At 42.1% G+C, this 27,140-nt stretch overlaps 1 protein-coding gene across 1 annotated transcript in view; it reads left to right on the top strand.

Moving 5' to 3' along the window:
• The first annotated feature begins 19,924 nt into the window (after positions 1 to 19,924).
• The window catches only part of NDFIP1 (Nedd4 family interacting protein 1), a 56,585-nt gene continuing 49,369 nt past the window's right edge, over positions 19,925 to 27,140 (top strand). The window contains exon 1 of the mRNA XM_045999769.1: positions 19,925 to 20,168. Within this exon, the coding sequence (XP_045855725.1) occupies positions 20,106 to 20,168 (63 nt within the window). The 5' untranslated portion in view covers positions 19,925 to 20,105. The remainder of the gene's footprint in view (positions 20,169 to 27,140) is intronic.

The following is a 27,140-nucleotide window of genomic DNA, read 5'->3' as shown; positions in this document are numbered from 1 at the left end:
CCACATCTTCTCTCTCCATTCGTCTGCTGATGGACATCTAGGCTCTTTCTATAGTTTGGCTATTATGGACATTGATGCTATAAACATTTGGTGCACGGGCCCCTTTGGATCACTACATTTGTATCTTTAGGGTAAATACACAGTAGTGTGGTAGCTCTATTTTCAACTTTTTGAGGAACCTCCATACTGTTTTCCAGAGTGGCTGCACCAGCTTGCATTCCCACCAACAATTTCTCCTCATCCTCTCCAACATCTGTTGGCTGCATAGTATTCCATTGTGTATATATACCACCTCTTTATCGATTCATCTGTTGATGGACATCTAGGTTCTTTCCATAGTTTGGCTATTGTAGACATTGCTGCTATAAACATTCGGGTACACGTGCCCCTTCGGATCACTACGTTTGTATCTTTAGGGTAAATACCCAGTAGTGCAATTGCTGGGTCATAGGGTAGTTCTATTTTCAACATTTTGAGGAACCTCCATGCTGTTTTCCAGAGTGGTTGCACCAGCTTGCATTCCCACCAACAGTATAGGAGGGTTCCCCTTTCTCCGCATCCTCGCCAGCAACTCTCATTTCCTGACTTGTTAATTTTAGCCATTCTGACTGGTGTGAGGTGATATCTCATTGTGGTTTTGATTTGTATTTCCTCAATGCCAAGTGATGTGGAGCACTTTTTCATGTGTCTGTTGGCCATCTGGATGTCTTCTTTGCAGAAATGTCTGTTCATGTCCTCTGCCCATTTCTTGATTGGATTATTTGTTCTTTGGTTGTTGAGTTTGATAAGTTCTTCATAGATTCTGGATACTGGTCCTTTATCTAATATGTCATTTGCAAATATTTTTTTCCCATTCTGTCGGTTGTCTTTTGGTTTTGTTGACTGTTTCCTTTGCTGTGCAAAAGCTTTTTATCTTGACGAAGTCCTAATAGTTCATTTTTGTTCTTGCTCCCCTTGCCTTTAGTGATGTTTCTAGGAAGAAGTTGCTGCAGCTGAGGTCGAAGAGGTTGCTGCCTGTGTTCTCCTCAAGGATTTTGATGGATTCCTGTCTCACATTGAGGTCTTTCATCCATTTTTAGTCTATTTTTGTGTATGGTATAAGGAAATGGTCCAGTTTCATTCTTCTGAATGTGGCTGTCCAATTTTCCCAACACCATTTATTGAAGAGACTGTCTTTTTTCCATTGGACATTCTTTCCTGCTTTGTCGAAGATTAGTTGACCATAGAGTTGAGGGTCTATTTCTGGGCTCTCTATTCTGTTCCACTGATCTATGTGTCTGTTTTTGTGCCAGTACCATGCTGTCTTGATGTTGACAGCTTTGTAATAGAGCTTGAAGTCCGGAATTGTGATGCCACCAGCTTTAGTTTTCTTTTTCAACATTCTTCTGGCTATTCAGGTTTTTTTTCTGGTTCCATATAAATTTTAGGATTATTTGTTTCATTTCTTTGAAAAAAGTTGATGATATTTCGATAGGGATTACATTAAATGTGTAGATTGCTGTAGGTGGCACAGACATTTTCACAATATTTGTTCTTCCAATCCATGAGCATGGAATGTTTTCTTTTTCTTTATGTCTTCCTCAATTTCTTTCATGAGAATTCTATAGTTTTCTGAGTACAGATTCCTTGCCTCTTTGGTTAGATTTATTCCCAAGTGTCTTATGGTTTGGGTACAATTGTAAATGGGATTGACTCCTTAATTTCTCTTTCTTCTGTCTTGTTGTTGGTGTATAGAAATGCAACAGATTTCTGTGCATTTTTATATCCTGACACTACCGAATTCCTATATGAGTTCTAGCAGTTTGGGGGGGGGGAATCTTTTGGGTTTCCCATATAAAGTATCATATCATCTGCAAAGAGGGAGAGTTTGACTTCTTTGCTGATTTAGATGCCTTTTATTTCTTTTTGTTGTCTGATTGCTGAGGCCAAGACTTCTAATACTATTCAGAGACCATATTCTTAAGAATTGGGCTTTGTGGATCTAAAATATAGTTAAATCGTGATTTTCTGGGATCAAATAACCCATATTTTCTTAAGTTTTCACAGTAATAACATCTACCACTGATTGAACACTTACTGTGTGTGATTTTCTCTATATACATTGTCTCACTTTGAAAATGGCTTTATGTTTTTTGTAAAGGTCTTTCCTGATCATTGCAAAAATTTTTAAATTCCCCAAATAAACAAACCAAGCAGTATAGAAAAAACAAGGAAAAAACCTCTAGAAATCCCACCCTGGAGAAAACTGGGATTACCATTTTGGCGAGCATCTTCTCAGACATCTCTCCTTGCAGATTAATGTATTAGATATGTGTTTAAAATCACAAGTGGGAGCATGCCTTATGTTTCCTATGGATATAAATTGTCCAGCTAATCATTCCAACAACCCTATGGGGTAGGCATTATTTGTGCCATTTTATCGGCTTAGAATAGTTAGGTGGCATGCCTAGGACATACCGTTAACAAGTGGTCAAATGAGTTTGGTTTCATTTTTACCTGAAATGATCACCCCAGTTCCCTGGTAGAATTAGAATTGGACAAAACAAAGGTCTCTTTCCCTAGAGAATTAAAAAATACACACACACACACACCCCACTCATAAATAAAAGATGGTCCTACTATCTAGGCACCTCAGTGATAGGAAAGCATAGCTGTCTCTGTGGACTCAGCAGCTCTAGAGAATATACCCATTCTGAACAAAATAAGCCATCTTCTGTGCTGCAGGCCTTCTGAGAAATTGTTCTCCTGAAGTCTATGTGAAGTGTTGCTGCACTGACGTCACCCAGGGCAACATCCCCTGGCCCCATCGCATGCCTGAGTCTCTGGGAACTGTCAGTGATTTTTGTTTTGTTCTTAAAGATTTCATTTATTTGTTTGACAGAGAGAGACAGTGAGAGAGGGAATACAAGCAGGGGAAGCAGGAGAAGGAGAAATAGGCTTCGCACAGAGCAGGGAGCCCGATGTGGGGCTCGATCTCAGGGATCATGACCTGAGCCAAAGGCAGACGCTTAACCACTGAGCCACCCAGGCACCCTGACTGTCAGTGTTTACATCATTGCAAGTGATCTTCATTCTGATGCATTGCAAAGGTCTTTTGTTATACCACAGGTCCAGCTCCCAGCTCTGCTGATGCTTTGCTTTGTAGTTCTATTTGCCAGATGTTGTGGACCAAGCTAAAGAATCTTTGGAGCTGTAGGTTTTTGAGTGAATGAAGGAAGTGGGGGTCTCTACTCTCTTGCTGGTAAATAGTATGTTAACTGCCAAGGGGCCCCTTGAAGTCTTTAATAATTGCTTTGCCATGAATAGGGTACTGATTAAATAAATTATGGCACCTCCCAATATTGAAAACCCATGTGCTCATAAAAGGAACGAGGTGGATCAGGAAAGAATGGCAAGATGTATTATGTGGTAAGAAGAAAAGAAAGCAAGGTGCAGAACATGATGTAGAACATGACCTCACTTTCTTTTCTTGGTAATTTTTTTTTTTGGTGAATTTTATTTTATTTATGTTTTTAAAAGATTATTTATTGCGGGGAGTGGAAGGGCAGAAGGAAAAGCAGAGAGAGTCTCAAACAGACCCCATGCTCAGTGTGGGAGACCAATGTGGGCTCTATCTCACAACCCATCAAGATCATGACCTAAGCTGAAACTAAGAGCTGGATGCTTAACTGACTGAGCCACCAGGCACCCCTTTTTTCATAAAATGTATATATACCTAGATATATACTTTTTCTGGGAGGACCCATAAAAAACTATTAATAAATAGTAGTTGTTACCATTCAGAAGGGCAGGAACAGAAGTTATCACTTGTTATTTGATACTTTAATGATTAAAATTTTGAACTTTATTCATGTACTCCTATTTTAATGTTAAATTATCTAATATTGATGGGAACGATCTGGGCAATGAGAACATGAGCCATTAAATGTTTTCTTCTCTGTACTTCTCCATGCTTTAAAAACATTAAAATTTATTTTTAAAAAGATATTTTCAGAGAGAGTTGCCTCCTTCTTAAAAAGAACAAGGGGTCCTCTCACCTTATAGACTTTTGGTGCTAAAATAGCCCTCTGTGTTCTGGGAACATGATCTGAGCAACAATATAACTGAATCCAGTTTGGGGACAGATTTATTTCTTCCTTTTCAATTATCGTAATAAATCAGGCAGGACTGCCAAATAGCACCAATTAAGTTCAGTTGGTGATGGCCGCCCAGACTGCTCTTGAGAAGAGCTGGGAGGCAGTTTCTGGGCTTAGCTGCAATTGGTGAACCATGGCTGCCCCAGTGTGAGGTGGGGGAGTCTGGGGAGCAGGCTCCATGTGGGTTGGTGTCACCAAGGGACAAGTTCCCCCTAAGTTAGCCCTAGCCTCCCTGCAACCCCTAGCATGCCAACACATGGCAATACACTATTCACAATGTTCCAGCATCCCAGAGGGGGAAACAAGATTTAATATTTTATTAAAAGAGAGAGGTCACAAGTAGGCAGAGAGGCAGGCAGGGAGAGAGGGAGAAACAGGCTCCCCACTGAGCAGAGAGCCCGATGCGGGGCTCGATCCCAGGACCCTGAGATCATGACCTGAGCCGAAGGCAGAGGCTTAAACCGCTGAGCCACCCAGGCGCCCCGGGAAACAAGGTTTAATGCAAACACAAAAGGACACACATCCTGATGGTGCGTGAAATTAACAGCAAACATTGGGAAACATAAGTCACAGCTCTGTTTGTTCTGGGACAGGGTGGAAATCACTACCATTTCATCAGAGTTGAAGATAAAACCGGGGCGGGGGGGGAATGAAAAGACTAACCAACTGAACAAAAGAATCAGCACCACCACCTTTTCAGACGGTGGCTCTGCCCCCTCTTCATCCTTAGTGAGCTTCTGTAGCTAAGGAGAGAGAACTAGGGCACTGTGTGGGCTGAGACTGATAGCAGCTTCATCTCTAGGGCCTCAAGGTCTCTGTGAGGGGCTAGGGTAGTCCCCTCTGGGGAGGTGACATCTAAACTGATTATTGAGTAATACCGAGGAGCCAACTGTAGGCATGTCTGCAAATAGTTGTTTCTGGTCAGGCCTGAGTTTCTCTAAGCCCCATGGAATTTTCTAGGCACTTCTAGGTAAAACATGTCACCTGTGGTGTGGCATATCTAGCAAGGTTGAAGTAAGGAGAAGCAAAGAGGCCTTTGCCTGAAAGGGGCTTTTGGACATCCCTGCTGTTTGCTGTCCACGTGTCTGGCAGAGTCCATGGCTGCCTGGGCCATGAAGGGGCTTCTTGCTCAGTGTGGGCGATCAGCACGGGCTACCTGGACTTGGTGCTGAAAATAGCAGCATTGAAAGGTCTGCTTATTCTGTTTGTCCCCAAGCTGCAATGAAACACCACAGAGGGGTCAGGAGGGAGCCCTGTGAGGAGGGTGTGAGGCTTACATTGCAAGGTCTGTTCGCTTCCATAGCCCCCTTTCAGATTTGGTCAAGCCAGTGTGATTTAGTATTTAAATTCTTTTCTGTGTTTTCATTTTTGTTTTCTGGTACAAAGTCCACAAAGTAGGAAGAAATATCTGTCCTTTCAAAATTGGCAGATAAAGGATATAACCAAACAGGATCCATCTGGCTTTCTAGTTGATGTGGCCCCTTCCCTTCCTCAAAAATGCTAAAAACAGTCTTGAAACCATGCCTGCCTTAGGTAAATCCTGCTATGTCCCTTAGAACTGGGTGAAGCCCGGATCTCTGGGGGAGCATAAACAGCAGAGTGGGAGCAGGTGGGTGGGGCAAGGGCTAGAAATCTGATTCTGGATACCCCTTCCCTCATTCCTATACTCAACAAATACAGTATATTTATGGTGTGCCTACCATAAACAAAGATGCAGTCTTTGTTCTCAAGAATTTAGAGTCTAGCTGGGGAGTAGGATCTGTTAATCTATGTCTCTTTGTTTTGCTTTGATTTATTTCACCGAAACTTGTCAGTGGTAAGCCTGCTAATGGCAGGATTAACAGAGGAAATTTACTGAATGTTTAAGCTAGTTTAAAAACTGAACCTTGGACGGGGCGCCTGGGTGGCTCAGTGGGTTAAGCCGCTGCCTTCGGCTCAGGTCATGATCTCGGGGTCCTGGGATCGAGTCCCACATCGGGCTCTCTGCTCAGCAGGGAGCCTGCTTACCTCTCTCTCTCTCTCTGCCTGCCTCTCTATCTACTTGTGATCTCTCTCTGTCAAATAAATAAAAAATAAAAATCTAAAAAAAAAAAAAAAAAAAAAAAAAAAAAAAAAAAAAAACTGAACCTTGGAGCGCCTGAGTGGCTCAGTCAGTTAAATGACAGACTCTTGATTTCAGCTTAGGTCATGATCTCCGGATGGTGGAATTGGGCCCCACATGGGGCTCAGCCTGGAGTCAGCTCCAGGTTCTCTCTCTTCCTCTGCCCCTCCCCCTTCCCTAAAATAAATAAATGGGATCTTTATTTTTTTTTAAATATTTTTTTTATTCATTTGTCAGAGAGAGAGAGAGCAAGAGAGAGAGAGCACAAGCAGGGGGAGTGACAGGCAGAGGGAGAAGCAGTCTCCCTGCTGAGCAAGGAACCGGATGCAGGACTTGATTCCAGGACTGGGGTCATGACCCGAGCCAAAGGCAGATGCTTAACCGACTGAGCCACCCAGGGTGGCTCTTTTTTATCTTTTTTATTTATTCTTTTTTATCTTTAAAAAAGAATAAAAATTGAGGGGCGCCTGGGTGGCTCAGGCCTTAAGGATTTGCCTTCGGCTCGGGTCATGATCCCAGGGTCCTGGGGTCAAGCCCCACATCCGGCTCTCTGCTCAGTAGGAAGCCTGCTCTCCCTCTCCCACTCCCCCTGCTTGTGTTCCTGCTCTTGCTGTCTGTCAAATAAGTAAATTAAATGTTAAAAAAAAAAGAATAATAATAGAACCTCAAAAAAAATATTGAACATCTAGGTCATGAGTAAATGAATTAAATTATTCTTTCCAAGAAAATAACGTTATTTAAAAATATTTTTATTTTATTATTTATGTAAATATTTAATTTATTTATTTTAGGGAGAGGACAGAGAGAGAGATAGCATAAACAGGGGGAAGGACAGAGGGAGAGGCAGAGAATCCCAGACTCCTTTCTGAGTGCAGAGCCCCACATGGGGCTTGATCCTATGACCCCGAGTTCATGACCTGAGCTGAAACCAAGAGTTGGACACTTAACTGACTGAGCCACCCAGGCGTCCCTATTATTTATTTAAGTAAACTCTACGCCCCAATGTAAGATTTGAATACACGACTCTGAGATCCAGAGTTGTACACTCTACCAACCTGAGCCAGCTCAGCACCCCGTAAAGAGAAGAACTTTAAAAAGTGATCTTAGTGATTTTGTACATTTTGCTTTAGCAACACCTCCATCTTTATCGCTGGATGCTTTGCAGCACCCACTTGTCGTGTTCTTTACTGGACTGGAGTTTTCTTAATGGATTTTTCCATTAATTTGACTTCATGGTGGTTCAAATTTGCATAGACTGACAGGATGAAGGCCTCCACAAGTAAAATTACCTTTGGCTCTAAAGAAATAAGAGTATAAGGAAAGAAACTTTTTAATCATCCTAAAAAGATGGCTCACAGGTCTAGTCTTGCAAAGAAGTATATGACTTTAGGCAAAAGATAATGCTCCTTTTTATCTTATTTTATTTTATTTTTAAAAAAGATTTATTTATTTATTTATTTGACAGAGATCACAAATAGGCAGAGAGGCAGACAGAGAGAGAGGGGGGGAAGCAGGCTCCCTGCTGAGCAGGGAGCCCGATGCGGGGCTCAATCCCAGGACCCGGGATCACAACCTGAGCCGAAGGCAGAGGCCTCAACCCACTGAGCCACCCAGGCACCCTTATTTTATTTTTTTAAGATAATGCTCCTTTTAAATGACAGATGCTGGCGAGGATGTGGAGAAAGGGGAACCCTCCTATATTGTTGGTGGGAATGCAAGCTGGTGCAACCACTCTGGAAAACAGCATGGAGGTTCCTCAAAATGTTGAAAATAGAACTACCCTATGACCCACAAACGTAGTGATCTAAAGGGGCACGTGCACCCGAATGTTTATAGCAGCAATGTCTACAATAGCCAAACTGTGGAAAGAACCTAGATGTCCATCAACAGATGAATGGATAAAGAAGAGGTGGTATATATACACAATGGAATACTATGCAGCCATCAAAAGAAATGAAATCTTGCCATTTGCGACGACGTGGATGGAACTAGAGGGTATCAAGCTTAGTGAAATAAGTCAGTCAGAGAAAGACAACTATCATATGATCTCCCTGATATGAGGACGTGGAGATGCAACATGGGGGGTTGGGGGGTAGGAGAAGAATAAATGAAACAAGATGAGATTGGGAGGGAGACAAACCATAAGTGACTCTTAATCTCACAAAACAAACTGAGGGTTGCTAGGGGGAGGGGGGCTGGGAGAGGGGGAGGGGGGTTATGGACATTGGGGAGGGTATGTGCTATGGTGAGTGCTGTGAAGTATGTAAACCTGGCGATTCACAGACCTGTACCCCTGGGGATAAAAATACATTATATGTTTATTAAAAAAAATAAATAAAAAATTTTAAAAAAAGAAAAAAAGATAATGCTCCTTTTAAAAGGAGTGTATAATCCACATAAAAACTTGGACACGAGTGTTCTCAATGATACTATTCATAATAGGCAAAACGTGGAAATGACCAAAATATCCATCACTTGGTAAATGGTTACACGTATATACATGGCATAGTACATCTATACCATGGATTATTCAACAATAGAAAGAGATGAAGTATAGATATACAGGCTATTATATAGCTGAACTTTGAAAAAATTCTGCCAGGTGAAAGATGCCAGACACAAAAGGTCACATGCTGTATGATTCTATTTATATGAAATGACCCGGCTAGGCAAATCTGTAGAGACAAAAAGTTGATTAGTGGTTGCCAGGGGCTGGCAGGGTCCCCAGTTTGGAGGAAATGAGGAATGACTACAAATGGATACAGGGTTTCTTTTTGGAGTGAGGAAGGTGTTCTAAAATTGATTGTGGCACATTGCAAATATACAGAAAAACTACTGACTTGTGCATTTTAAATGGATTAATTGTATAGAATGAAAGTTATATGTCAATAAACCTGTTATATAAAAAAGTATGCAAGGGCACCCTAGGTGGGTCTGTCTTTTGAGCACCCAACTCTTGATCTTGACTCAGGTCCTAATATTGGGGTTGGGGAATAGAGCCCCAGGTTGGGCTCTGCAGCAAACATGAAGCCTGCTTAAGATTCTCTCTCCCTCTCCGTCCCTCCCAACATGCGTGCACACACTCTGTCTCCCCGTTCTCTTTAGAAAGGTGCGTATGTGTGTGTATAAATACATATGTATTTAAGCTCTTGAAATTGAGTCATTTCAGGACAGTTAGGGCAGCAGCCTAGAGAATTCTATTTCTTTAGATTGAATTTGTACGTGAGAATTTTGTGAATTGAGTTTTCTAAAAAGCAAGGACTCACTATAGATGAGTGACAAAAGAATCAGAGTTCTAGAAATAAGCTCATATATGTAAGGGGATTTTGTATATGATGGGCACTTCTTAAATGATTATCCCACAAATGGTATGAGATCTATCTACCTATTAAAAAAAAAAAAAAAAAACCACAACCCTGGATTCCTACCATATTCCTTACCCCAAAATAAACTGAACTTGATCAAATATGGCCATGTAAGAAAAAAAGTACTAGGAGAATATGTAGATAAATGTTTTCATGACCTTGGGAATGAGGAGGGTCTTTGTAATTTATAGGCAAGAGTCATTACAAAAAAGAAGAATGGAGACATAGATTTGACTACACTTTTTTAAACTGCACAAAACTTCAGCACAGCAAACATTCTTCCTCTCTCCTTTTCCCTATGTGCCCACTCTACCCATTTTTGATGGATCCTGAAGGATAAAGTTAAATTTGCCTTCCCCTACGGCTTCTTTCCCATCCACTCCTGAACCTATGACCGTTTCTTCCTTTCCTGAACTTCTCTTGAACTTGGTAAAAAATACACAGATGGAAAGAGGAGGTAGATGGATTAGAATTTACCTGCCAGCTCCAGACACATGGCAGTGAATTCTCAGAGCCCTGTGTTAGAATTCTTACCAGCATCAGGATGCCTGGGTGGCTCAGTCAGTTAAATGTCTGCCTCCAGTTCAGGTCATGATCCCAGGTATCTGGAATCAAGTTCCGCATCAGGCTGCTTGCTCAGTGGGGAGGCTGTTTCTCCCTTTGCCTGCTTCTCCCTCTGCCTGCTGTTCCCCTGCTTGTTTTCTCTCTCTATCTGACAAATAAATAGCTAAAATCTTAAAAAAAAAAAAAAAGGGAAGAAGAAGAATTCTTACTTGCATCTGACCTCAGTGGGAGTGTTGTGATAGATTACTGCTCTCTGTTCTGCACATGGGAAAGGTAGCATGAGTCAGACGCATCTCCCCTGCCTTTGGACATCCCATTATAAACACCCAAAGTCCTGAAAATGAGTGCTTTCCAGGAGCACAATAGTTCCCAGGAACAGACAGTATCCCAAAATTAACCTCTAGTTTATGGTATAGGGGGCATGGAGATGGCAGGGAGTGGATGTAATGGGAAAATGTCCCTTCTTTACTTTTCTTCTTTAAATAAAACATATTTACTTACAAGTTATACTCACTATATACTTTACATGGGCTTTACATGTGGGCAGAAAACAGGAGTTTTTTGTTGTTTTTTTTTTTAAACAGAAAACTGCCTGTAGAGTAAGAATTAAATATGCATTTACTGAATGAGTGATTGCATGAATAAAATCAAAGACCTGCTAACACCTCTGTTCCATGACAAGATGTTCTACGGAGCTCAAGTAGCATATGCACCCGGTAAGAAGCTAGTAAACATTCTTTGTATTAAGACAAGCTCCAGGTCAACACAGTGGCAGAGACTCAACTGGGAGATCCTCCCACAGTCAGACATGGCCGTCTCCCTGTCTCCTCAGTTCTGCTGACCGATTGCAACTCTTCCTGCCTCGTTCATGCACCCAGCACCCTCCTGGAGCCCGCATGAACCCAGCCTCAGAGCGGCTTTTGCAGTCATCCTAATGTCAGCACACAAGGAGTTATCCACAGAAAGCCCTGCCCAGGAAAACTTCCTGGTTCTCTGTGGCTGGAAAATCTGTGTCACCAGGGGGATCACTAGATAATTCATCCATTCCACTTCCTCAATTTTGAAGATTCAGGGAACACATGCAAAGGCATGTGGTATTCGTAGTTTACAAAGTACTTTTACCTGCATTGTCCCAATTAGTTGGTCTTCGGGAGGTAAGATACCAGACTTTTTGCTTGAAATCAATCTGCCTCAGAAGAGCAGTTGTTGCCCAAGAACTTATGAAAGGTCTTTTTTTCCTACTGACAATTGGCATTTCTCTCCATTCCCTAAGAAGTAAGTCTAGTTTGCAGGTGGGAGGAAAGCTTATCCTTAGGCAGCTGCCAGGCTGGGAAGGAAGGGCTAAACCCCAGGCAGTGATGTCTGTTTTGAAAGGGAGAGGGAGTGACATTTTTAGGCTGCAAGTCTCTTCTGGGAGAGCTGGAGACAGTTCTATTTTTGGATGTGTTCTGTGCCACCCACGAAACACTCAGAAGGTAACCAAGAACCTGGTGGGTTTCCTGTGGGGAAAGTTGTGAAGGGCCAAGAGCTTCAGCATGTTCTGAGTCATGTAGCTTGACTTCATCATCTATTGGTAGCAGAGAGAGCACAATACTGCCTCTCCCCTTTCTTCTGAACCCTAGTTTGGTTGCATGAGGATAGCACATTGGGGATGGAACAAATCTTCGAATCACAAAAGCTTGGGCCACATGCTCTCAGAGTACAGGAGGCCAGGGTGATGTGTATTAACCCAAAGTGGTAGATTGTCTGGTTCAGGGATAGAAGGAACCTTATGTTCTATAGCAGCTCCATCACGTCCTGGCTGTGTGATCACCAGCATATGACTTAACCTCTCTGAGCTCAGTTTCCTCATCTGTCAAATGAAGGATCAAACCAAATGATCTCAAAAACCATTATAGCTCTTGTCTTCTATGACACACACACATAGACAAGATAATTATCATCATGCAACTTGTTCCTTCATCCAGAGAGTAGACATAAAATAGATTCTACCTCATGTGTTTCTTATGAACAGCAGAAAAGAAGAAAAATGTAAATCGCTTGACTCAGTTCCTGGCATATAGTAAGTGCTCAGTATGTGTGATAATTAGAGTAGTGGTCTTGGGGGCAGTGATATCAGAGGCACCTTTTTTAGGGCAGTGAATGATAAAAAAAAATGTGTCTTTAAATGTTTACGGTGAGAAACATCAGTGGCAATTTAAGCCAATGTTCTGGAAGACCTGTAGACTAGTATTCTGGCCATGTCTGCTTACAGAGTGATACTGGCTTAACAGGTAAAGCAAAGTTGAGGCAAGAGAATGATGTTTCAAAAGCGAAGAACACAACTTCCCTTTAGCCCCTGAGCCAGTGGCCAATTACTATTTAAAACTGAAATCTGTTTTGTCACCATTGTTCTGGAAAGGCTGTGTGCCAGGTGCCATCCCGCCCTATACCATTACTCTATCACGGCATGGCTGACTCCAGGAGAGGAATTTGGCATAGAAGGGGGCTTGTCTTTGCTCCATCTGTGGGCTTCAGTTACTGAAAATGTGAATGAGGGAGAGCCCCACACAGGGATAATGTTAGAGGAGCTCCTGAATAATTAGGATTTCAACACTGCTTTAAAACTAAGGTAGGGGGGTACCTGGGTGGCTCAGTTGGTTAAGCGTCTGTCTTCAGCTCAGGTCATGATCCCCGCCTTGGGGATCATAGCCCCGCATCAGGCTCCTTGCTCAGCAGGGAGCCTGCTTCTTCCTCTGCCTATTCCCCCGCTTGTGCTCTCTCTCTCTTCGTCAAATAAATAAATAAAATCTTTAAAAGAAATTTTAAAAAAAAACCTAAGATAAGATTTCCTGGTCCTCATGTAATCTTATTTAGAACTGGAGAGTCTCCCTTGTCCTTTGCCTAAGGGCTGTTCTGAGTCCCCCGGGCAGAGTTCCCTATGTGCCTACAAGCTGTGGCTGAGTTTAAGCCAATATCATCAGCTTCTTCCACTGGGGGCCCCTGTCGGGGGTGGGGGTGGGGGGTGGGGAGAGGGCGCGTCTTTGTTGTCATAATTAGCATGAGTAGTATCTCCCCCCACACACAGCAGGCAGTGCAGTTTTAGTATTTCCCTCGTGTAATCCTGTTTCTTATGATACTCCTTGAACACAGGGAGAAAATTACCTGTTGGGGAAATGTGAGAAACCCCTTTCTTGTCTTAGGAATCAGTCTGAGATGGCACTTTCCCTACTCACCTTGTTTTTGTGTTCAAGACACTAGGTTAAAGAGTTGGGTGGTACGCTGGGTCAAAGATGAGAGTTAGATGCTCGATTTCCTTGTGGACATGTTGCTGTTCTTCATTCCTCATTCCTTTGCCACCCCTAAATATATTGTGAGCCATTTGTCGGGAGGGGAATCAAAAAAAACATAAAAGATTTTATGGGGACGCCTCCTGTGGTTGGATAGGTTGTTTGTTGCCCAAATCAGGGTGGGGGCAGTGTTGTTTGCATAGACTATAATGGTCTGGCTATCCCTGAACTGTGTCAGTGTACTATTTATACAATAAAATGTGGCAGTCCATACATGGAAGACCAAGTTACAGCATCTCTCCTGGCGGGGGCTGGGCTCCCCAAATTTAAAGCATGTATTCCATTTAGGACAGATGGGTCAGTTCAGCATCTTTATAATTAAATGTTATTGAGGACTCTTGGAAGACATTTCTCTGTTGGTCTTGGTATCCTATTTTATTTAGCCCAGGTTCCCTGTCAGTTGTATAACCAATCAGGTCTCCTTTTCATTGATGCACTTGTAACATGTCTAACTTCATTTTTGTGTTAAACTCATTCCTGATGTTCTTTCAATTCTACAAGGGCCTGTTATATGCTGGGCTGTGTTCATATGGAGATAACGGTGAACAAGAAGGCAAGGTCTTATTTCATGTTGCTATTTTTGTTCTGCTTTTTCTTTCTCATCTACTTCTAATCTATGATTTCTTTGCTATACTTCAGTCACTTAAATCCTTTTTGGATCATGACAGTGTATAAAATAAGTAAATACTATAAATGTATTATGTGCCTAACCATAAAGCACTACACTATATGAAGCAAAACTGACATCAGTGGAGGGAGAAATAGACAGTTCTACAGTTACAGGTGGGAGACTGCAATAATCCATTTTCAATAATGGTTAGCCAGAAGATCAACAAGGAAATAGAAGACTTGAATTATGCTATAAGCTAACTAGACCCAATAGACACATCTAGAGAACAGTTCACCCAACAATAGCAGAATAGACATTCTTTTCAGGTGAACATGGAACATTCGCCAGGGTAAACAATAGGCTAGGGCATAAAGCAAACCTCAATACATTTAAAAGGGTTGAAAATAGGGCGCCTGGGTGGCTCAGTGGATTAAAGCCTCTAGGCCTTCGGCTCAGGTCATGATCCCAGGGTCCTGGGATCGAGCCCCACATCGGGCTCTCTGCTCCGCAGGGAGCCTGCTTCCTCCTCTGTCTCTGCCTGCCTCTTTGCCTATAAATAAAAATCTTAAAAAAAAAAAAGGGTTGAAAATATACAAAGTATGTTCTCCAATCACAGTCGAATGAAATTAGCAATCAATGACAGAAATTTGGGGAATGCACGGATACATCAAAATGAGGCCACACACTGCTTAGTAACCAATGGGTCTAAGAAATCACAAGTGAAGTTAGAAAATAGTTAGAAATGAATAAATGTAAAGACATAGCATACCAAATCTTACAGTATGTTAAATACCCACACTTAGCATTTCTTAATTTCATTTTGGAGAATAAACAAGAAACTATTCTTTCGTAGTTCCAGGTTTTAGGCAGAAAGCCATAGCAATTGCCCAGGTTGGCGCTCAATTACTATTTGTTGAACGAATAAATCAATTGCATTGCAGGGGCAAGAAGATAAGTCAAGGAATCAGAAATCTCATGATGAATCCTTAACTGACTCATAATTTTTCTCTGACTTACTTTTTTGCAGAAGTCATTTGTATTTTAAGATCTTTTGTAAGTTCCCATCCTCTTCTCTGTTTCCCTTGCCTGTCCATTAGGCCTTCTGTATTACTCTGTGGTTTAAAATTCCTACTCAAGCTCTTAGTACATAAACTTTTTTTGTCCTGCCAGGAAGCTAGGGGTTGGCCATCTTCTGCTTGGGGGCCAAATCTAGCATACTGCCTGGTTTTGTATGACCTGAGAGTTAACCATAATTTTTACATTCTTATATAGTTGAAAAAAAAAAAAAAGAGAAACATAATTATGTCATGACATTTGAAAATAAGAAATTCAAATTTCAGCGTCGATAAATAAAGTGCTATTGGAACACAGCCATCCAGTTTGCTTGATATTATCTATGGCCATGTTGGTGATATAGTGGCAAAGTAGAGCAGTTGTGACAGAAAACTTGTGGCCCACAAACTCCAAAATATTTCCAATACTATCTACCCCTGTTCTAAGCTTTTGTACAAGTATACTCATGACTGGATGTGACTTCCCCTCTTTCCATTCATGGCAAAACCTTTTTCTCATTCAAAACCCTTTCTCTTTGGGGTGCCTAGGTGGCTCAGTCATTAAGCATCTGCCTTGGCCTCGGGTCGTGATCCCGGGATCCTGGGATCAAGCCCTGCATTGTGCTCCCTGCTCTGCTGGAAAGCCTGCTTCTCCCTCTCCCACTCCCCCTGCTTGTGTTCTCTCTCTCGCTGTCTCTCTATCAAATAAATAAATAAATAAAATATTAAAAAAAAAACTCTCTTCAATCCTTACCTGATTACCATACCTGATTACATGATTCTCTTCATCATCTTGGTTAATATAACCCAAAACAGCGGTAATTAAATTGCAGTTTTTATAGTTGAAAAAATGTCTTGAGTCTGTGTTGACTGTCTTCTCTATTTCACTGCAGAGCCTCCAAGGATGAGGCTGGTTCTTCTATATCTTTTTTTTTTTTTAAAGTTTTTTTTATTTATTTGACAGACAGAGATCACAAGTATGCAGAGAGGCAGATGTGGGGGCGGGGGGGGGGAAGCAGGCTCCCTGCTGAGCAGAGAGCTCCATGTGGGGCTCAGTCCTAGGACCCTGAGATCATGACCTGAGCCGAAGGCAGAGGCTCAACCCACTGAGCCACCCAGGCGCCCCTGGTTCTTTTATATCTTATACTCTCCTCTACATATAGCAATCCTCAAGTTTTGTTATCAGACAGGTCTAGGTTTGCATTCTGGTTCCACCATCACTAGCTGAGCCAGTGGTATAATCTCCTAAATTTCCTTATTGCAGACTGGGTTTGTTATGAGAATTAAGGAGATGACAGATGGGAGGGTCCAAGATACAGAAGGTGCTTCACAAACAGTAGTAATTACCAGTAGATAGTTTATTTGTAATATGAAGATATCACCTTGCCTTTAATGAAACTCATAGTAATGTAATGAGAATTAAACGAAGGAATAAGTAAGTGGAAATGGAAATGCATGATTTGGTGGGAGCTCTGTAAAGATTAGCTGAAGACAGGGGTGCCTGGGTGGCTCAGTTGGTTAAGTGGCTGCTTTCAGCTTAGGTCATGATTCCAGAGTCCTGGGATGGAGCCCCACATCGGGGTCCCTGCTCAGCAGAGAGCCTGCATCTCTCTCTCCCTCTGCCTGCTGTTCTACTAACTTGTGCTCTCTATCTCTCTGTCAAATAAATAAATAAAATCTTAAAAAAAAAAAAAAAGATTAGCAGAAGACATTCAGGGCCTGAAATGAGATATTAGACCAATGAAGCTTTGTTTGAAATTTAACAAACCCTTTTTGGTTACTTATTGAGCTCAGTACTGCTGAGGACATGCCTCAGGTGGATGTGAAAGACTGAAGACTACATCTGTTCTGGAGGAGATTTTTATCTAAAGGGGATGAGGGGAGTAGAGAAACGGACATGAGCTATGCTCTTACTTTCCATAATATTTCTCTTCTCTCTCAGGATGGATGATTCAGAGTCAGCAATTCACATAAAAAGTATTGCACATGGAAAGTATTACTGCTATTCTGTGGGGAAATAAGTTTCTAAGTGCAGCAATCTGAAATTAATAACTTTCTCTGTGGAAACTCTCTTTGACAACATCTTCAGATGAAGCCAGAGTGCAATTTTTATAGCCTTGGATTATCTCTGCTGTCTACTTGGCTTGCAGCAGGCATGGATATGTGAGTCAGAAATTCAGTTTTCCCCTTCACTGTACAGTTTGCTTGCCAACTGGAGACCTTATACAGCGGTGACTCAGTTTCTCAACTTCCCAATTTACCCATCCATTGAATCAACACAAATCATCTCCATTTGCTTAATAAAGGCTTTGTGGGGAACTGAGAGAGAGAGAGAGAGAGAGAAGGACCAAGACTTCACTGTGAACACAAAACAATTTGGTTTGGGGTACCAGAAAAGGAATAGGAAAGGGAGACTGGAAGCTGCAGATGAATTATTTTTTCTTTCAAGAGAAAATATTTCAGGGAGAAAGCCCAGTATTTATATTATGCTCATAAGCAGGGAGTGTATCACTATTGAGGGAGAAAGGAATTTAGGAAAGAAGTAGATGGGAAGGGTAACAACGTCTTTTCCACAAGCATCACCATGCCGCTGGCGTGTGTAAAGATGGCAGCTGTTGCTTCCATAGCCATATGCGGCAGCACAGACATTTTTTTTATTCCTCCTTACACGTAAATTTAGATATCTGGATTTCTACTTTTTACTAGTGAGATTTTAAAGCATTTCAAATTTGACATTTTTTTTCCCCTCATATAAGACCACAAGGTAGGACATTATGTGTAAAATGGTTGACTGTACCTTATTACATTTAAAGGTGTTTTCTCTGGATTAAAAGCAGTTAAGGGACAGAGTAAGGAGCATACCACTTTGGGACTCTGAGATTGGCATCTTGCTGGATTTGTTCACTTCTCCAAAGTGTAAATATGTGAGGCTAACACTTGGATTTGGGGACAGACATGTAGGAGTTTGGAAACTGGTGGAGAACTTAAAGTGAGGAAGATAAATATCTAGATTTTTTATTCATTACAATTAGCTCATATATGCAGAAACCTCAGGGTAGGTTCAAAACACAGCTACGGTGAAAAAATATGTAGTTAACTAAACTTGAAAATCAGAGGCTAAAACAATAATTGTATTAATGCCAACTCTAGATGACTAACTTGGAAAGGCAATCAAGAAGAAATGGGAATTGCAACAAGGCTTCAAATATCCTCCCCCACCCACCCACCCCCACCCCCACCCCCACGTTGGACTTGTGGGAATTGTAGAAGCAATTCCAGGTGGCTGGGTATGACAGAAGGAAACAGCAGACCTCATATGTGTGCTGTGCTAGATGCTATAGGAGATATAAAAATATTTAAGCGAAACATACTTTCATCTTCACAGAGTTTGTAATTTAGTTGCACAGTAAGGGTTAACAATGCTGGTTTAATGGGTTTACATTCCAGCTTTCCCCCTCACTAGCCTTGGGTGAGATATTTAATCTCTTCAAGCTTAATGTCCTCATGTGGGAAACACTGGGAATTGTACCGCCTATATGGCAATCCTGCCTGCCTCCTTTCAGTTTTTCCGCAAGGCAAGCTCTCACTCCTGTCACAGCCTTTGCAATTGTTCCTGCCTTCAGGAAAGCTCTCAGCACGGCTGAAATCTTTGGATTTTGGCCCTTCATGTCCCCTCTTCAGAGAGCTTTGGTTCAGAAAAATATCATGGAGTGGGGTAACCCTCTGGGGTCTCCTCCCTCTTCCAGAGCTTCGTATTATCACTTTGCTATCACTTAATAAACTTTGCTTTGCTGCCCACCAAAAGAGAAAAATATCACGTGCAGGCTCCTGGGTGGCTCAGTGGGTTAACAGCCCAACTCTTGTTTTCAGCTTGAGTGTTGATCTCAGGGTCCGGAGTTCAAGCCCCAGGTTTAGCTCCACGCTGGGTGGAGCCTTCTTTAAATAAATAAATAGTAATTATAATTACAAATTAAAATATAATTATTTTATAATTATATATTTTATATATATATATCAGAATATATATACATATATATGTATAAGACGGGAAAATAGCATGTCTTTATCTACGGATGAGGGTGTTAAAATACTGAAGGCTGTATAAAAAGGAGGATGCTATTATTATCATCCATCCTAGGCTTTGTTTGAGATCTAAGGAGTTCTGGAGGATGTAGGTTAGGAAACTTTTCTGTAATGGCCAAATAGCTGGTAAGAGGATTTATGAGCCGTGCTCAACAAATGGGAACGGCATGGACAACAAAACGTGAATTTTTTACACTTTCCACCGCCACTGGATTTGGCCTCTGCCCTGCGGTCGACAGACCCCTGATCCACGAAGACGGCAGACAAGAAGGGACTTGGAAAAGAACCGAGATTGGGTAGCAGGTACCAGGGATCAGATCGCTGCCGTGCCAGGCTGTCAACATCCCTGCTCGCCAACGACCTCTAAGATGGGGCCGTGGCCCCTAGGTCGGGGTGTGAGACGAGGGTTAGAAGAGAACACACGGAGAAAGCTCAGAGCTCATACGAGGTGCTCCTCAGTGGGTAATTCTTTGTCAGCGGCCTCTCCGCAGAAGGCTTCAACCCCCGGGCCGCGGGGCTGACGGGCGGCCAACGCCACCCCGGGCGGCGGCTTCGCGGGACCCCGGCCGTGGCGCGGGGCGAGGCCTGGCAGGGCGGCGCGGCGCGAGTCGAGGGCGGGGCGGCGGCGCAGCGTCGTCGTCGGCGTCTCCGCCTCCTCCCCAGGGGCCGCGTCGGAGCCTTGGCGGCGGCGGCGGCGACGGCGGCGGCGCGCACGGCCCGAGAAGAGCGGTTTGTCTGGAAGCGGCGGCGGCCATCGAGACCCACCCGAGGCGTGTACCCCTCAGCCTCCCCGCGCTCCCAGGCCGCAGCGCCCGCGCCCCTTTAGCTCGCTCGCTCGCCTTCCTTCCTTGCGGCCGGCTGCGCCATGGCGTTGGCGTTGGCGGCGCTGGCGGCGGTAGAGCCGGCCTGCGGCAGCCGGTACCAGCAGGTGAGCAGCGCCGAGTCCCGCCCCCCGGCCTACGGCCCGGGACCCGGGCCCCCAACCCTTCCCTGCCGGCCGCTTCGCGCGTCTCTGGCCCAGCCTGTGGCGGACGCGACGCCGCGGCTGGACAGGCCGCGCGGGGCCTGGGCGGGCCGGGCGAGCCCAGCGCTCAGATTCGAGGCCGCCGCGGGCCCGGCCCATTCCTCCGCGACCTGGGGCGGCATTGGGGCGATGGAAAACCTTTACCCCGCAGCGTTTCCCGCAGTTCCCGCGGCGGGCGGGTCCCCGAGGGAGAAGCCGCCACGCTCGGGAGGCAGCGACCCGGGGGCATTCAGTTTTTCTTGCTTCACTTTTGGTTTGATGTCATTGGAAAGGAAAAAAAAAAAAAAAAAAAAGGCAAGCAGGAGGTGGGAAAGGAAACGAGGTGGAGAGAAAAGATTAAAATCGCTGCTACTGCGGCCGACAGCTCCCCGCGACGAGAGGATTGTTCAGGGTTTCAGAGCCTAGTCTGTCGAAACCCATCCACCTCGCCTCCGTTTTAAGACAGAAGTAAAAAAAAATGAGAGGAGAGGAAAGTCCGCAGTTTGCAGTAGGTTTGGGAAAGGCGGTGTTTAATTGGGGCGATGCCCCCAAATGTCGAGCTTGGTGGAAGGCTGCAGGGCGTGTGCCTCGGTGTGTGTTTGAAAAGCTTGGAAATGACGTTTAAGGAGATTTAATAGCATGGCTGGGGAGGAAACGTATAGGAGTATTATCCCGGTTTTAATTTATAAATTGAGGCCCTGGGGAAAAGAGCTGCTTGTTTTACTTGTCTGTCTCTGTAGCTGGGTTCCCTTTGGAAATTCAGAGACAATCTGCAGGGTTTAATTGTGGGAATTAAGCCAGGTAGGAACTGGTGTTGATTGGAACCGCAGATAACTGCTAGCGTTTTGTCGTTTCAGATGTTTTTGATAGATTTTTTATACAAATGTCAGGCGTGCTTTTATGAAATTTAAGTGTCCTGTCATTGATGAGCTAAAGTTTTTATTTTAGAAATAAGGAAAATCAGTATGATTAAAACATCTAGATTAACCCAGTGCAGCCAGTTACCAGTTTGTTTTGCTGTCATCAGGCCTGTGTTGTAATTTCCTCTCTCCTCCAGTGGACTTCTGAAATGACTGGTTGAGAATTTAGCTTCTTGGTTTCATAAACACACCCAAACTGTGGCAATGCAGTCTAGTCCTCAGATCTCTCACAGCCTGGGGTCTGGCACATGCTTTTTTGTATGACCTTGGGCCAGACTCTGGGTTCCTCCCTGCTTTAATAAAACACAAATGACAGGTGTCACTTAAGTCACTTAACTGTCTCTGCAGTGTTCGGAAGCCACACATATCCCACACTGTGATCCGATTCATTCTTTTCATCCTGTTTCGGATAAGGCAAACAAGCAAAAAGCTGTGCCTTTTCTTTGTACTGCCATCTTCTTGAGCTATCAGGTAATGCTGACATATTGCTGGAATACAAAAAATTTGGTGGAGAATCAAAACTATGTATTCCTTCGTGAAGTAGTTAATAGTTTTTAAAAAGCAGAATTGAGGTATGTCAGGGACAGGTCATTTTTATTTTTAAAAATCATTGTGTTTTAGAAATAACCTCCAAAAACCATGGAAAAAAAGAGAATCTTCCTAGAAAAATTGCAAAATATGTAAGCCAGCTCTCCCCCTAAAAAGCCCAACAGTAAAAATCTATCACTCATAGGTAACCAAAGTTAATATTTTGATGTGTATCTTTGTGGACTTACAGGTATGTAAATATATGTAAGTATAAATCAGTATACATGGGTACAGATAAGGAAAGCTAATATTGACTGAGCATTTACTATGTGCCAATCACGGTACTAAGTGCTTTATATCCATTATTTCACTAATCCTCATAAAACCCCCATGAGGCAGGGTTTGGTATTATTGTATAGATGACAAAGTCAAGACTCCAAGAGGCTCATTAACTTACTCAAGGTCACAGCCTCTAAGTAGTGATTACAAGGATAAATACACACTCACCTACTTAAAACACAGGCTCACGTTCCAAATATAGGCATATGCATTAACAGAGATATATTTACCTATGTATTTTCTCATGTTCCCATACATATATATACAGGCACATCTTTGTACACATGTACTGTTCCATGGGCCTCTGATTATACTTGTATACATTTGGTGCATATGTGCACAAGTGTATGTTTATACACCCACTGTGCCCGTGTGTATCTTATTCTCACATTTGTGTATGTGTATTTGTTCACATGTATGTACAGAGGCAAACAATATAGCTATAAAAGGTAGGTTACTATTTTCATGTCTGCATAGCATGTAACTGTGGTTGACATACTATAGTTCAAGTCAGTTGCCTTTTGGTCACTATGTTAATTTTTTTTCTTTACCTAAGTTTCAGTTCCATACATCTTCATCTCTTTTCCTTAGTATAAATTTTCAGATGTGGAAACGCTTGGTCAGAGAGTATACATATTTAAAAGGCTTTTGCATTATAGAATATCGGCGAGTTGTCCAGGCAACTTGATAGGAGGATGATACTCTGGTGTGACAAAAGGTAGTTCTGACTTCTGTTTGATCTGGTTAATCACATAGAGCTGGTTCACTAGTAAAATAAATGCAGTGAAAGACTGTATGATTCATTACTAAATACAAACACAAGTTTGCCTTTATGGTTTTTTTATTGGTAGTGCAGTGTGTGCACAACTTGAATTTAGCATTATGACAGACTGCACAGAAAGCCTGGTCTCACAGTTTCCCTGTGGCTGTATTTTTTTTTTTTTTTTGCCCTTTTTGCATTTTGAAGGTGAGATTGTATATCCAAGCCTTCAGAAGTACTGTTTCAGAAAGGTGTAGAGAGGCCCAGTGTCATGAAATTTGTAATACGTAGCTCTCTCTGAAGACGTGTATTCCTGTTCATCCATTCTAAGCCCTCTTTGTCTCAGTGGAATATATCTTTGCCTGTTTTATGAATTTCACCAAATACTTCTGATCTGAAGTTTTTTTGATCTGAAGTTATGTTTTCAGATGTTTCGATTTGGAATCTGATCTAAGGAGGCAACGACACTGCCGTGTAGGCTTACAAATAGACTGCAGAATGTTTAGTTCTAGACTTAACTGGCTGCTGAAGAAGTTGCCCGCTTGTAAGCATCACTGATTTGTAATGCATTCTGATGACATTGTAGAGCTGCTTTGGGAATGATACCTTTTTGGATAAATTCTCTCAGGATTGTGGAAGAAGGTTTTGATAGATCAGGGAAAGAATTTCATCTCTGCCAGGCCAAACCATGTTCATGCTGAAGTGTTAAATGAAGTCACGATCCTGGAGGAAGGGGCGAAAGTGCCCATGTGGTTTTGTTTTTTTTAGTTTGAAAAGTAATTATATCTTAGAGTGTCCCTTAGAATGTTACATCAAGATTTTAAGGTTATTTTGCTGTATTTGTGGCCTGTATGTCCAATGATCAAAGAAAGCTTTTCCAAAAATACTGAGATGGGTAGAATTGTATTTTTTAAAAACTTTTTATTTATTTATTTATTTTTTTTTAAAGATTTTATTTATTTATTTGACAGAGAGAGATCATAAGTAGGCAGAGAGGCAGGCAGAGAGAGAGGAGGAAGCAGGCTCCCTGCGGAGCAGAGAGCCCGATGCGGGGCTCGATCCCAGGACCCTGAGATCATGACCTGAGCCGAAGGCAGCGGCTTAATCCACTGAGCCACCCAGGCGCCCCTTTAAAAACTTTTTAAAAATCATAGTGAAAAAATATATATATAATTTACCATTTTGACCATTTTTAAGCGTACAGTTCAATGGCATTAAATACGTTTACATTGTTGGGCAAACACTGCCATCAATGTACAGAGCTTTTTTAATCTTCTCCAGCTGAAACTCCATATCCATTGAACAATTTCCCCCCTTTCCCAGCCCTACAGCCATTGTTCTATTTTCTATGAATTTGATTACTCTAATACTTCATGTAAGTGGAATTATGTAGTATTTGTCCTTTTGTGGCTGGCTTATTTCACTTAGCTTCATATCCTCCAGCTTTATCCATGTTGTATTCTCTGTCAGAATTTTAAGTTTGTTTATCCATTCATACATTGGTGCACAGTTGGGGTGCTTCTGTCCCTTGACCAGTGTGAATAATGCCGATGTGAATATGGATGTACAAGTATCTTTTGAGTCCCAACTTTCAGTTCATTTGAGTATATACTCAGAAGTAAAATTGCTGCTTCATATGGTACTGCTTTTTAAAATTTTTTTTAAATAAAAAAAATTTTTATTATTTGACAGAGACAGTGAGAGAGGGAACACAAGCAGGGAGAGTGGGAGAGGGAGAAGCAGGCTCTCCGCCGAGCAGGGAGCCTGATGTAGGGCTCAATCCCAGTACCCTGGGACCATGACCCCAGCCGAAGGCAGACTTAATGACTGAGCCACCCAGGCACCCTTAAAATTTTTTGATTAAAAAAATACTTTTCCGTAGTACCTACACTACTTTTATATTTCTACCAGCAGTGTGCAAGAGTTCCAGTTTTGTAGGGGTTGGGTGGGTAAGAGTTCCAGTTTTTAACATCCTCATCAACACTTATTATTTTTTGATAAAGCCATCCTAATGGGCATGAAGTTGTAGCTCGTTGTGGTTTTGATTTACATTTCCCTAATGATTAGTGATGATGCAAATTTGTTCATGTGCTTTTTGGTCATTTGTAAATCTTCTTTGGAGAAATGAATGTTCAAGTCCTTTACCCATTTTTGAATTGGGTTCTTTGCATTTTGTTGAGTTGTAGGAGTAGAGTTATTTCTTTTATTTTATTTATCTAGGAGTAGAGTTATTTCTTAATAATATTTACATTTTCAACTTTTTACTGTGAAAATTCCAGATGTATACAAAATACAGTATAATTCATCGAATATACTCATCACTCAGCTTCAACAGTGATCAACAAATGGGTAATGTTGTTTCATTTATACTCCCCACCATTATTTTGAAACAAGTCTTAGAAATCATGTTATTACATCCTGGGGTGCCTTAGTGGCTCAGTGGGTTAAAGCCTCTGCCTTTGGCTCAGGTCATGATCCCAGGGTCCTGGGATCGAGCCCCGCATGGGGCTCTCTGTTCAGCAGGGAGCCTGCTTCCCCCTCTCTTTCTGCCTGTCTCTCTGCCTACTTGTGATCTTTGTCTGTCAAGCAAAAAATAAAAAATCTTAAAAAAAAAATCATGTTACTACATCCATAAATATTTTTGTGTGTAATTCTAAAAGATATTATAAGCACTTAGTATTACATGAGAAATAAATCATGAGATCCCCTTTTATAATCTATTATGAATATGGAAACAGAATTTGTGAGTGTCAGGAGCTGTAGATCTACAACTGTGATTCTTTTTTGACTCCCTCTTGGTAAGCAGTGACTATTTTTTTGTAGCAGTGATTGGATTCTTGCTGATCCATTAATTTTCTTGCCTGTTCCTACTGGTGACCACTTGTTAGGGGAAATTTAGTTGGTTTTATCATTCTCTCTTTGCACTGAAAACAGGGCAGAACTCCTTAGTTTGGGTAGGGACTAAGGCCCAGTTGAGGAACTCCTGGCATCATCTCAGCTGATGCCACCCACTGGTTTGCCTGCTCATAACTTCAAATTACTTTCTGTTAGACACTGTTTATATCACATTACTTTACATAAAATTATATTATAAAATAAATCCTTCTGTGGGAGGGACTTTGTATTCTTACAAATTAAAAAAAAAAGGAAAGGCTTGATGAGGTTCAAGTGCCATCTTTTTTTTTTTTTTCTTCAGATTTTATTTATTTATTTGACAGAGAGATCACAGAGAGGCAGGCAGAGAGAGGGAGAGGCAGGCTCCCTGCTGAGCAGAGAGCCTGATATGGGGCTCGATCCCAGGACCCTGGGATCATGACCTGAGCCGAAGGCAGAGGCTTAACCTACTGAGCCACCCAGGTGCCCCAAGTGCCATCTTCTGATTTATCTATCCTTAGGGCTTTAAAATAATTACTTTGGTTTCTTAAGAATTTATTTTTGTATTGTCTTTGAACAAGTACAGCTGTTTTTGGGGCACCTGGATGGCTCATGGGTTAAGGATCCTGGGACCCAGCACCCTCTTGGGCTCCCTGATCAGTGGAGAGCCTGCTTCTTCCTCTCCTGCTACCCCTACCCCTTCTTGTGCATGCACTCTCTCTCCACCCCCACCTCCATCGCTCACTTTCTATCTCAAATAAATAAATTCTTTAAAAAAAAAAGTACATGGGGCGCCTGGGTGGCTCAGCGGGTTAAAGCCTCTGCCTTCGGCTCCGGTCATGATCCCAGGGTCCTGGGATCCAGCCCCGCATTGGGCTCTCTGCTTAGCTGGGAGCCTGCTTCCTTCTCTCTCTCTCTCTGCCTACTTGTAATCTCTGTCAAATAAATAAATCTTTAAAAAAAAAAAAAGTACATATGTTTAGTAGAACATATTCTCGTAGTAGTGGATGGTGCCCATTTAGATAAAGCAGCTTCTAACAGTTTAATTAGAGATTGATGCTGATAATAAGATTGATGTCTTATCTTTGTTCTCAAATTATTTTTGCCAGTATAGGCTGTTGGTAAATACCATACATTGAATTTTGAGCTTTACATAATCCAGTTGTAGTTGATTCTAGTGGCTGTCTAGATAGAAGTGCAGGATGTGTTGTTTTGCCTTCACCAAGTGTAGTAATAAAGTGAGTGTTATTAGACATCATTTAGCACTTCCTGCTGTTGAAATTAGGATGACTCATTTGTCTTTTTGAATAACACAGTTTATTAAAGGTTATACATACTGGGTCTAAATACTGTTCAAATTTAAGAATGTTTCTGGTCAAATATTTTCTTACTGATTAAAACAGTTCCTTTCACATGTACGTTTCTTATCTCCCTTAGCAATTGAATATTGCCTTTTTTTCTTTTAATTCACATATT

Source organism: Meles meles, chromosome 3 (genome assembly GCF_922984935.1).
Source record: "Meles meles chromosome 3, mMelMel3.1 paternal haplotype, whole genome shotgun sequence".
Lineage (NCBI taxonomy): Eukaryota > Metazoa > Chordata > Mammalia > Carnivora > Mustelidae > Meles > Meles meles.
This window is presented reverse-complemented; position numbering and strand designations above follow the sequence as displayed.